The sequence below is a fragment of the Haemorhous mexicanus genome, chromosome 1 (assembly GCF_027477595.1).
Source record: "Haemorhous mexicanus isolate bHaeMex1 chromosome 1, bHaeMex1.pri, whole genome shotgun sequence".
NCBI lineage: Eukaryota > Metazoa > Chordata > Aves > Passeriformes > Fringillidae > Haemorhous > Haemorhous mexicanus.
The window spans coordinates 106,315,261-106,328,204 of record NC_082341.1 but is presented as its reverse complement, the minus strand read 5'-3'; the positions used below and the strand labels follow the sequence as shown (position 1 = coordinate 106,328,204).

General features: G+C 36.1%; 1 protein-coding gene across 3 annotated transcripts in view; it reads right to left on the bottom strand.

Annotated features, from left to right (window-relative positions):
• The window catches only part of PIEZO2 (piezo type mechanosensitive ion channel component 2), a 287,559-nt gene that overhangs the window by 178,278 nt on the left and 96,337 nt on the right, over positions 1 to 12,944 (bottom strand). For all 3 annotated transcript variants that reach the window (XM_059857974.1, XM_059857981.1, XM_059857989.1), the window contains exon 3: positions 6,586 to 6,711. In XM_059857974.1, coding sequence (XP_059713957.1) covers positions 6,586 to 6,711 — 126 coding nt within the window. The remainder of the gene's footprint in view (positions 1 to 6,585; positions 6,712 to 12,944) is intronic.

Genomic DNA, 12,944 nt, shown 5'->3' with positions numbered 1-12,944 from the left:
CCTACTTGCTGCTTGTACAGAAACCACACAGGTACAATCTGATGACTGTGATAACAGAATAAACTGTTTCTTAGATGTTTAAAGGCATCATTTTTTGCTCAGATTTTGGCCAAGATTATAATCTTTTAGATTACACACAAAAATATGATTAAAATGTAGATGTTCTGCAAGACAAGGGCCACTTATATTGGGAAAGACACTGAAATATCGACTTTTCTGAGTAAGAAAGGAGTATGATGCACATACAACTGAGATCACTGAAAATCTCAAATTTGCAGTTAAACTAGGTGTTTGGAAAGTACATTAAGCATTTGCCTGGTTGAGATATGGATGTGTTTGTTAGAGAAGAATGAGCTGTTTTGCCTGGGGTGCAGTGCTTGAGCATGCTTTAATGATGATAACTTAGCTTTTATTCTGGTAAGTAAAACCATTGGAGAGGACATAATGACTTTTTCAGTATAAAGATGCTTACTTTGCTATGACTTCTGCTCAGAAGCTTCTTACAATAAACTTGCTTGTTTTCTTAATGCCATTTAGAATAATTTCATATGAAGCAATATTTTTGAAAGCAAAATTGCCAAAATTATCAATACAACTAACAGGAAATTATCAGAATATTTTTCATAAAATAGTATTTAAAATTTCCAATATTTTCAAAATATGTGTTTTCAAGGCATTCTCCCATGAAATGATGCGTCAAAACAGCCAACAAGGGGCCTTGAGATACACTCAGCCCTCAGACAGGAGTTGGACCACTAAATCATGGTATTTGAAAGACTGGCATTCATCTACCTTTGAAACAGAAATATGAAACCCTGTATGGAATCTTTTAAACCTTTTTTCCATTTAGAAACAATAGCAGCATCTTTATTTCCAGTGAGTTAATTAATCCAGCAATAAACAGCAATCTTTACCAAAGCAGTACTTTACAAAATCAGGACAACCTTAGAAGTATACTCAGGAAGATATAAATGCATGAAATCTCACCAGGTACATAGGAAAGAGTAATTATTCATTCCTGTGAAAGGTCAGCTTCAGTCCTGAGCCTGAGCTTTCAATAAATGGTGAGACATAATTTATTTGTACTGGGTATTGCTGCTTCCTAATATAACAAAATACCTCAGGGACATGCTGGTAGTAATGCAAACACAAAATGGTCTTTTAAGCCAAGAAATCATTTCAAAATTTATCTAAAGCAGAAAGTTATTATGATTCCACAATGGTGGCATGCATTTGTTTGACATTCACCATGGCATACCAGAGACAGAGAATTATCTGATTTTAGTTCCCATGATCTAACAGAGAAGCTATCTAGGCAACTTGGTGCTTTAAATCTATTCTCCCCTTTTCTACATATAACCATTTTGTAAATAAAGCACTCCAAGCAGGCACAAAAAACAAAGATTCATAGAAAGTCTATAGAAGGATTTCAAGGTACCCATTTAAATTCCATCAGTTCATTTATGTGATGTATAAGAAAAATATCCAAAAATATCTTCAGTGCTCTTTTTTGTATTCTTACAAATATTGACTACAAACTTAATTAGTGATTAGTTAAAGTGGTCTAAGTTGCATTTCTCATGAACAAAAATACTGTTCCGGAGAATAGGCATTTCAGTAGATTCATTCACAGAAGTCAAGATCAAGGAATGATAGAGGAGCACAAAAAAAGAAGTGGATGTACATCACTACAGTTAGTGGAAAAAGAAAGACTTCTTTTAAAGGCTGACTAAACCCAAGAAGATACACTCACAGTGTGTATACTTACAGAGTTATTATGATGAGGAATAATTGCACTAATTGATTGGAAGTAAAGTTTAAAATTAACATTGTGGAAAACATTCCTGCTAGCGGTATTGCCATTTTTAAAGATTTTTAAAACTAGTCCTAGGAAACAGCCATACTGTACATACTGGAGAATGCAACTATTACTTTGTGGCCTAATCTTCAACTGCCTGCCTGACGGGTTCTATACTCAAAAGATGTTTCATAATCTAATAATCAGAATTTTATTCCATCAGAAATATGAACTTAATTATGAAATTCTATTACTGAATGAATACAGCTATATTTCAAAATCATGCTATTATATGGAGATATCAGTGAAACAAGCTTAATTACATAGCTCTTGATGGCTTAGGATTAGCTGAGCTCACCCTTTCTGTATTAATTCTTTTCCTTTCTATATCTGGGAGGTATTCAATGTTAGCTCCACACACTGAATTTGTGGCTAACCAGAAATCTTTCATTAAGCTAAATAAAGACTACTAACTGCAAAATTTTATTAGTGCTAGGCAATAGTCACAAGGCTCTTGAGAAACAAGAACCTTCTGTTGGCCAAACATTTTTAAACCTCTATCAACACGCCAACATCATTTAGAGAATGCTGTAGCATTTTGTAGCCATCCTGCAAGAGAAGCTATATGAACTCTAAAAAAGGAAGGGGATGAAAAAGATAACAAACCAAAGAAGTTAAACATTCCAGGAATTATCCTAAACCAATTTTGAATTACGTAAGTCCAGGATAATAGCAGAATGTTTTGAAATGAACCTGAAATTCCATATGTCTGGTTTGTGTGTGCAGATGGGCTCAACTAAAACTGCTTCTAGACATAAATGATAAAAGGATGGTTGTTTTTCATTTCCAAAATGGAACTATAACTGTATAAGGTTTAAGAGGTGATAGTCTTTATCATACTTCTAATTTAAACATTTTTCTGTTACCAAAATAAAAATATTATCATAGGTTTTTTATACAGCAGTGTGAAAAGAAAAACTAAAACCAGAAAATGATCTTTTGATTCAGAAAATTGGCATTTGAAAATATTGAAACAAACTAACCTACAGCATTTGCAACCAGTATTATCCTGCCCTCTCACCTATTTCTGAAATTGCCAGGAGTTAGATTAGCTACACAAAGACCTCTGCAAGGCATCTTGTCCCAGACAACACCTCCCACTTTGATCATTGTTGGTATCAAAATTCCTAATGGTGTATTCAACTCCTGCATCCAGATCAGTGATAAATACACTGACAATAGGACTGGCTCTAGAACTGAGCCCTGAGGGTCCTGCGGCCCCATTAACTACAACCCTTCAGGCCCCGCCCTTCCAGCAGTACACAAAACAAGCGCATCTTGAATCTACTGAATAATTTTTTTCTGGGAGGACAGTATCAAAAGCCTTACTAAAGTACAGGATAAATACATTCACCACCTTCCCTTCATCCACTGGGCAGGTGACTTTACTATAGAAGGGTATCAAATTGGGTAAACAGGAGTATCCCTTTGTGAACCTGTGTTGACCATGCCTGATGACTGCATTGTCCTTTAACTGTCTTTAAGTACTACCTAATATAAACTTTTTTTATACTTTTTTCAGGAACTGAGGTTAGAATAACTGGTCTGTATATTCCTGGACCTTTCTTCATGCCATTTTTGTAAACTGGAATAACACTGTCTGGCTTCCAGTCAGCAAGGTCCTCCCCAGACTCCCATGACCTTTGGTAGATAATTAAGAGGGGACCTGCCATAGCATTCACTAGCTCCTTTTATGGTTTGATTTACTTAAACTTGGGGACATGTTACAATTTCAGAAAAATCAAAATAAATACTAAAGGAAAAGCAAAAAATTATTTATCCAAAACCCCTTAAAGGTGTTATTGCAGAAGGCCCCTCTCAGAGAAGCCACTACCAAACAAGGAGATAGAACAGTCTTGATAAATAAAACTTTCTAGAGAAAGAAACAGGCAATCATCGACTTCCACTGCACTGTAAGAATACTCACCTACATAAACATGGGATTGAAAAAACATGGTCTGTTTTCAAGAAAAGGATTTGTGGATTTCAGTGAATTACAAATAAAAAGTGTGAGACCATTGCAAAAAGTACTATACAGTAATTCATAAATAGGGAGTATGACTTGCAGACACTTGGGTAATTGTTATATTTCAGTATATGCTACTAAATTCTCAGCTGAAATAGTGCCTAGCTTTGGACACTGAGCTTCAAGAAATATCTGAAAAATTAGGAGAAAACAGAAGTAGACCAACCACAATAACAATAATCTCTTTCCTAGAAAATGCGATGCATGAAGAAAGTTTGAAGGGGCTGAGGTTGTGAAAATAGAAGAGAATGACAGAAAAGAGTACACATGACAAATGTGACTGCAGCCTTCAAATACAAAATGGGTAACCATAAAGACTAATGGAAAGTTTTTCTTCATTTCCACATCAGGCTGAAGGATGAAGACAGGATATTTTGACTAATGGAAGAAAAATTTCCTAATGATAAGCATCAGAAAAGACTGTAGCTGTAAAAAAATGTTTTATTAATAGTGGATCTGGATCTGGCTGGAGAAACACAACACATCAGTCTTCCAGTCTACACTTCTGAACTTCTTATTGAGCACAAAGAGTTGGATAAACATTAACAGCAAGTCTAAAATGCAGAGATCATAAAGCTGTGAAGGCGCCATGGGCGAAGCGCTGTCATTTCTCCAGCTATGGCTTAGCCCACATCTGCAGTCAGTTTTGTACAGCCCTCCTCAAATGGCTGGGGAGCAGGAAACCAGTGGGGCTGTGTCACTGAATTGTTACAAGGAGAAGTACTACCAAGGGGCTTTCTGAAGCAGGAATTCTGTCCTCTCCTCACCCACACAGGAACATCTAAGTTCTGGTGTCATTAAATGACAGTAATTGACCTTATTCCCTGACCTAGCAAATGCTTTGGCCTTTTCTAGCCCCTGTATTTACAACAGTCTTAAACTTCTCCTTCAGCATCTTGGGGGTCCAGTAATGCCAGTATCAGATTGCCCTTTTAATTGGCTTCACCTGGATCTCAGCAGCTGTAAAGTAAACAAAATGGTGCCAGTTTACTCAGTATTCAGGCACTGAAATTCAACAGCTGAATATTTAATCTTGCTAAACGGTTTAAAAACTCTTAGAACAACTTTGGTCAACAGCTTCTTTCCCAAACAACTTGGGTACAGTTTGGGTGCTCCTCTGGGACAAAACATTCCCAACAGGCAACTTCAAAACACCCTTTGCACTCAGGAGGCAAAAAGAGCTTAATGGTGAGTGTGTGGGAATGTCATGTCGAGTGGCCTTGGTGTCAGAGAGCAGTCTGATAACATTTAATGCACTCCTACAGCTACACCCACTGCCCTGTGGTGCCCCAAGGAAGGAGATCATTACTAGCGGCAGCTGAAAGAGGAGCTGCTACACTCGACAAATGTGAATAAACAGTAAAACATCGTACATTTCATCTTAAAGAGTGGACTCTTCAGGATGAAATAATTATATTAATTCCCACTAAAGACCCCGGTTCTCACCACAAAAGGAGGAAAAAGCCAGTGGATGCAACTCTGTCTTGGAATTCTTTACTCATACAAACGGTGTCTAGATGATGCAATTCCTCCAATCTACGTAAAAGTTATGTCTTTACAGTCATAAGAACATTAAACACATATGGAAAACAATTAATCCAGCTCACTCAGTGAATTTTTGGGGAAAAAAAAAAAAAAAGTATGTTTTTAGACTCTGAAGGCCTCATTCAAACCAACAGAGCCCAAGATACTCCAGGTGAAACTGGTATTTCATGAACACAATTATGCCTTTTGCTTTAGGAAGTGGTTTAATCTAAAGGTGAAATGGTAATGCTAACTTCAAGCTTTCTTAGGATTTTATTATTTAAGTCAAATCCTTCACATCACATAAGGTTTCTTGTGTTGACTTGTAGTACAGCTGTTTAGTCAAGTGGCAGCAGCATACCTTGTGATAAATTAAATGAACGTTTATCAAAGGTAAGTTGACAGGTTTAAATGTTAAATGTAAGCATGGTAAGACAAGTACAAATAGTTTCTACCTGGAGATTACATATATAAATCACAGGATAGATATTTTAATTAACTTCAGCACAATAAAGAATGTTTGCTTTCTGAAGTATTGAACAACATTTCCTGAGAAAGGAAGATAAAATATATTGCATGACATTTTGTAAGGAGAGCTTACACATAAATGAAAAATTGAAGATCCTTCCTCCTATACAACACAGGCAAGAAAGGGACAAATACTGTTTGGAAATAAAAGTTTTGGAATCAATATTTAAAGTTAAATTAAATTAAAAACTAAAGAGAGTTTTGCCAGAGAGGGGCATAATAGATGGATAGAGGGAAGTTTATTACTTTATTTCATTTTACTATTAATTCACTTAATTATTATCTAATGACAGAAATGAGTAGTTTCCTCAGGTTCTGATGTGATTTTGAGAAAACCTAAAAGATGTAAAAGATGAAGTCATAACAATAGTCAGTGGTAAGCTCAAAGAAAATGCATCTCTGGTGGGAAAAAATAGCTTTTTATATATATATACACATATAATAGTTAAAGATTTCTTTTGTTTCTTAAGCCCTTACAGTCTTCCTACCTTACTAAGTAATTTTTAAGGTAAAAAGCTGGAAAACAAGAGCAAGCTGCAAACCCACAGGAGCACAGACTTAAGTGCCTTCTTATCAACCCTTCACCTTTCAAACTACTGAAACATTTGGACATTTAAAATGCTAAAAAAATCTAAAATGTTTTACTCACAGTTAAAACCAGGTTCAATAGTTTTTGCAGCTTCAAGACTGTTTATTGTAATCTGAAAGATGATGTGCAGCAGCAGAAATGACAGACTGGTGAAACACAGAGATTTCAATAATCGTCCTGTATGCCCTAAAAGACAAAACATACATGCATATAATAGGTGAATTTCTGAGCATTGCTTAAAGATTTTCAGTATAAAACCATAAAAATATCCTGACCAAGGATATTTCTACTAGTTAGTTGCACATTAATCATGATTTTCCCCTGTGGTCAACATTATAGTAAAAATCACACTTTAATTATAGTTTCTTTGAGTACTCTTTAATCACAAACCACAAGGACTGCTATTGCCAAATTTTTCCTTTTATTTTTTTAATTAAAGAAAAAAGTTTAAGTCTCCAGAGAACATTTTTACATAAATAATAATAACATCACAATGCTTACCAACATATTATCTGGTACTTAGACAAAACTTGAATGATACTACTACTATTGAGAACATAAAAGACTGTTAATCTTATTACTCTTTACAAAATTATTGCATGGCAGAGGGCATAACACAAACCTCAGTTTGGCACAGGAGTATAGACATACTTCCAGTGAATGCTTTGCTTTGTGCCAACTGCCCTCTTCCTTCAGAAGTTTTAAACATAATTTTCAGTATACACTGAAGAACCTTGTGCCAGACACATTTGGTCATAGTTCCTCTGTGATTTACTGGATGTCTATTCAAAAGCCAACAGAAAATGTTTAATGAAGATTTAGAAATGCCTTATAAATCCTCTAGGAAACACTCGGCTTAATCACAGGCAGCCAAAATTGCAAGGTATGAATAAATAAAGTAAACCATCAGTATTTCAGGAAATATGCATCTTCAAGAGAAAATTGAATTGCTGATAAAAGACAACATTAAATATCACCCTACCTGACCTATCTGCAATAACAGTTCTACTTCCAAACTTTTTAAACCTAGATTTTATACCATCTGCTTCATGCATTTGAGGTTAATTTTTTAGTTTACAGATTTAAAAAAAAAGCACTACTGAAATTCTTATCCATGGTTGTAAATCAGGCCAAGGCTATGGACGGGAGAACTTGCAGAATATACCTAGGAAATGCTCACTCTACATGCAGCCTGTTTTGTTCATACCTATTCTGCAAGCAACTGTTATGAGCAACTACTAGAAAGAAGATGATGGCTCACATTGTGCATCTAGCCAATAAACCAGATTTTAATTTTAGATTTTTTATAGTTGAAGCATAGGTCATCAATGGCCTAAACAGTCGTTTATAAAGCAAAGTATGAGATAAGCATGATTCAACAATTTTAGAAAGTAATGGACTAGCCCCCTCCATCAGACTTCAAATTTTTGTCATACCACTATCCTGAGCACAGATTTTGAATACCAAATGTCTGTAATAAACTTCCCTGGTTTTTTTTTTTTTTTTATGTAGGAAATAATTTTTACAAAAATAATTAAAATGGTACAAACGAGCCCATGTATGAATTTTCTGCAATCCGAAAAGGAAGATACATTTGCTAGATCTGTGCTTTGTATGATCTATTCCCTTTTGTCACCAGAGCTCACACAGAAAGGAGACAACCCAGGTGCCAGTGCATTACATCAAAAAGACTGGATATTAAAATCTTAGGTTTCAAAGACAGTCTGGTGATTTATTTAGCTCTAAGTTACAAACTCTTCTCAGTGCTTGGGAGTTAATAGATATCAAGCAACAGATTTTTCATGTGGAAGTGGATTTGAAATTTTTTGATGGAACGGTCTGAGTCAGCATCCAAAAGTGAAAAAGTACAACACAATTAGTCAATGCACATTCAATTCCCAAACTGTCAGGTCTATTTTTCAGTATTTCTGTATCACTCCAAAATATATCTCAGTTTTAGACTTCATTCAAGTTTGAAAACAAAAATCTTTGAATTAATTGAGCAAACCATTTATTTAAAAAAGTTCATTTCCAGCTGTCATCTTTTAAGAATTGTAGTAAAGCTGAAAATATATTTCTTCAAATGCTGAAATGCTGAAAAAAGATCTCCTTCTGCACAAAGCTAGGAAAAAATTAAAAGGACTACTAACACTCAGGATAATAAATAGTCTCTCAGTGTACTGGTAAATATGGCAGGATAAACACACATCTGGAAGGCAGGAAAGTATCTTCAGAGCACATTACAGCATTCCTCAAGGGTTACTCCCTTCATGGCCATCAGTGGGACAGGACCACCATCAGATTCTACTGAGCAGGAGCACTTTGCTTGCACCACATTCATCTGTGCCAGTAGAAGCTAGAAACTGGAAACTAGAAGTATTTGGAGAAAAGTAAGAAATATTATGACCCAGATTTCAAAAGTTTGGAGCTACATCAACAACTTGGGAGAAATGGGAGTGCTAAAATAAGTGAATTACTGAATACGTAATTTATGTTAAGGAAGAAGAAGTGACAGATTTGGAAAAGGGATGCGTTTCAATTCATAGTGGGGTTTGGGTAAACCCACTTAACTATGTTTTTACGTACATTTTTCTCTTTCTACTGGAAACTTGGTTCTAAATGGCACAAAGGAAAAATTAACCATATGTGTACAGAACTGAGATGGTGAGAAAAGAGACAGCTGAAATAAAACAGAGCTTCTTACAATTAGGAAGAAAGATTTTTTTTTTTTCATTCTTGTATTTTTTTTTTAATTCTAATTCACTCAATTTTACAATGCCTTTGCTAAAACATACCTCAAATTCTCAGCTGCCCTAATATAAAAATTCTTGGGGACATGAATGGAAGCTGAACATGCCACAGAGAAGGAGATGTATCTTGTTCAGGAAGCTGTGTGGAGGGAACAGATGTGCAAAAGAACACTGCCCCAGCCGATACCAGAATTCACAATATCAATTCCTTCATTTCTAAATGTATAGGCTTCTGTATGACCAACAAGACCGAAAAAAAAGAAAAATCTCACAGCAAAGCACCTTGGTTTGGAACTTGAGCACTGGATTCTGATTTCACTCCAACAACTTCTGAAAACTATGGAGGATAGAAAGGAGAGAGAACATTTGTCTCAGAACTGGGCTGAAGGACTGAGAAAAGTGGGCTTGCTTTCAGGTGTCACTGCAGGTGTCATTTCTAATAGCACCCAGTGGGACTAAAACCTGGCATACAGCTCTAGAAACGTACCCCAGCATGTCTCAAAGCTCCTGGTAAAGGGCTTTCTCCCCTCTGATCAAGCCTGCAGGAAGCCAGACAGGATGTGAAGGCTTCATTACCCTCTTTCTCTTCAGCCCAGATGCAACATTAAACTGGACTCAAGAGGGCCAAAAGCTTTTCACACATGGAAGAGGAATCAATTTCTTATTTTTCAAAGGTAATCCAGCCAAGAGCTGGATTAGTAATGGCATGTCCCCCCCAGCCACAGGCATGTAACCTCAGTACAACTATTTGAATGTGTTCTAATTGGACTGCTGCCTCCAACACACACATGCACCTCGACACCATGACTGACAAACACAAGGTTGGAACGTGCTACCCACATTGTTTCCAACAACAATGAAAAATTCTTGTACTTTCATGTCTAGACCTGGTAATCCTCTGATCTTTTTTGCTACCCTCTTCCCTAAAACAGCAAGAGTATGTCAGAATTTTTTTGTACACCTGGAACTTCCTCAGAGCTTTTACCATAAGGATGGGACATGGGATAACTGAATGGCCAATTGTCACTGAGACCTGCCTAAAAATCACAGATATTAGTTCCTATATGGCCATGAGTCTTTAGGCTATTACAAAGGATATGGTTGGATATGATTGCTATGATATGGTATCATATCAAGGTGCATTTTCATTCCACACTGCTGGTTTTTTTTCTCATTCTGATCTATTTATGGGGCATAACAAAGAATTTGTTGAGTCTCTAAGAAAGTGAATATTATTGCTAACAATTTATCTTGATTTTTTTTAATAAACAGGGCTATGCATCTCTATGCAAAGCTTGTAAGTTGAAAGGGTCTGTATCCATTTGAATGCTGTAATGTTATCAGAAAAGGGAGAACAGAGGGGGCAAAAAAATGGAATTTAAAAATTAATTTAAGACTTTTTACTATTTCAGCAGTGTAATTCCATCATCATAATCATACATATGCTGCATAGCTTCACCTAAAAGGTAGATGTAAGCATTTGGGTGTCTTATGTGAATTTTTTATTACTTTACAGAGGTTGTTTTTTTGTTTTTGTTTTTGTTTTGTTTTGTTTTTTTTATGTAACCTTAGTGTTGCATTTTCTGAATTTTGTTCATTTGGGGATATTTCCAACATCTCTTTAGCCGTATATTGTACTCCAAACTGGTATAACACTCTCAATTCTTCTTGAATAGCTATGTTCAGGAATTTTTTTACACAATACTTTCTATTCAGATCAGAGTAGATTAAATACCAAAGCAAAAGTAATTTTTCATATAATAATCGCTGATAGCAGACAGTGAGTGATAAATATTAATGTGCTTTTATATCCTGAACTAGTGACATTTCACCTAATAAATGTACTCTATTACAGCCATTTGGGATTTTTTTTTTCCATAAACCTCTTCATCATTAAGCGACAAACTTGAAACTAAAGAGCTCAACTTCTGCAGCACACACAGACGCAGTCCCAATGAATTTGTTTCAGCTAGAAACTGAAAAATCTTAACTTGACTTTCCATCAAGAAACCTAACATCACCTCAGAGACCAGCTGGAACCAGGGTCCAGAGACAAATCTCCTGCTCCATGGTTCCAAAAAGGAATCTTTCAACACCATCTGAACTGTAGACTGGGGCAGCTAGGGGTGGGAAATTAGGAAAACATTTAATTCACAATACATGCCTTTTGGAAAAATCTGGAATTTTTGGAGCAATATGATCTGCAAGAAAAAAAATCAAAACATCATAATTTCCCATATAAAAGAAATCCCACCCTTGGCCAGCTCTGGTTTAAGTGTCTCAAGATACCACAACTACCTTGTTGACATAAATGCAAGAAAAGAGTTCTGATTTGAAGCTGGTTTCTGCCAAAGGTCCAGAGGCAATAAAAATACAGTTGGTTCCAGGCAATCATGAGGAAAATGTCATCACTAAGTTCAGCATGAACATCAGGCACTTTGTCCACAAGCATCAAACATAACATTTAAATTTACACACCAAGGAAAATTTACAAGAATGAAACAAGCACTGAGATATCCATCCTCCACTGGACAGGAAAACTTTGTATTTCAGGATGGGCAGTCAGCAACACCAAAGAACGTGAGCCAGTTCCCATTCCCGAATTCACTGCTACTATTGCACACTAATTGACAACGCAGCAGGACATGTCCTGATGACCATGCAAGATGAAAAAAGGGTTCAATTACAAGTTCTAAACTCAGCTGACATTTCCAGATGAATACAGGGTTACATTTGCAAGGCACAAAGAAATTTAGCCCTGTCCTAGAAAGCACTTAAACACATACACATCTTTGACCATGTGGACAGGGACTGAAGGGCTCTCACTTGCATAAAAGGTTCATAAAATAAGGCTGAGTACTTCACTCTTAGGATATTGATACTTGATGTGACCCAGCCTTAAAGCACACAGCTTTCAAGTCAGTGGAAGCCAAATCCTTTTAGATGTCTCTAATGGCTAATTTTCTCTAGTTCTCCCTACAGGTAGGCATAATCTCATTGTTTTCAACTCCTCACGCACTTTTGGATGTGAAGACAGATAATGCCTTCCAGTTTCAGGTTCTGTAAGAAGGATGCTAAATGTTTGCCAGTGGCAGTTACACCTGTTATTAAACAATGTTTTCCAGATGTAAAATATCCATTGTATTTCTAGGTGCACAATGCAGCTGCGCTTAGAGGTTTGGCCTCTTGAGTGCTGAAGCAATGGGATAAAGCTATCAACAACAATTGATAGAGGAAGGCAATTTTTTTGGAAGGACTATTCTAAGATAAAATTTGATAATGGTGTGCTTTGTACACTGTGCGATTATATTGTGCAAGTCATTGATCCACCAAGCAAAGTATCTGCATATCAGCTCCTGTTCATGAAGTCTTACATGAACACCTTAAGTAGACTCAAAAAAGATAATGCTTAAATCATCCTGAAGCTGCCATGAATTATCTGAATGGTTTAAAAAGTGCTACTGAAAGTACTGCCATCCTTCCACTGCACAGTTAGCAGTACATCTATATTTAGTCTATATTTAGCTTAATAGAAAATGCATTTCCCTTCCCCCCAAAGAGTATCTTATATTTCAACATCATCTACCCAGAGGGTATCAATTTACCAAAGCCTTAAAAGTGGGCAGACATCAGTAGTGCAAAAATACAAATCCACTTGGTTTACTCACT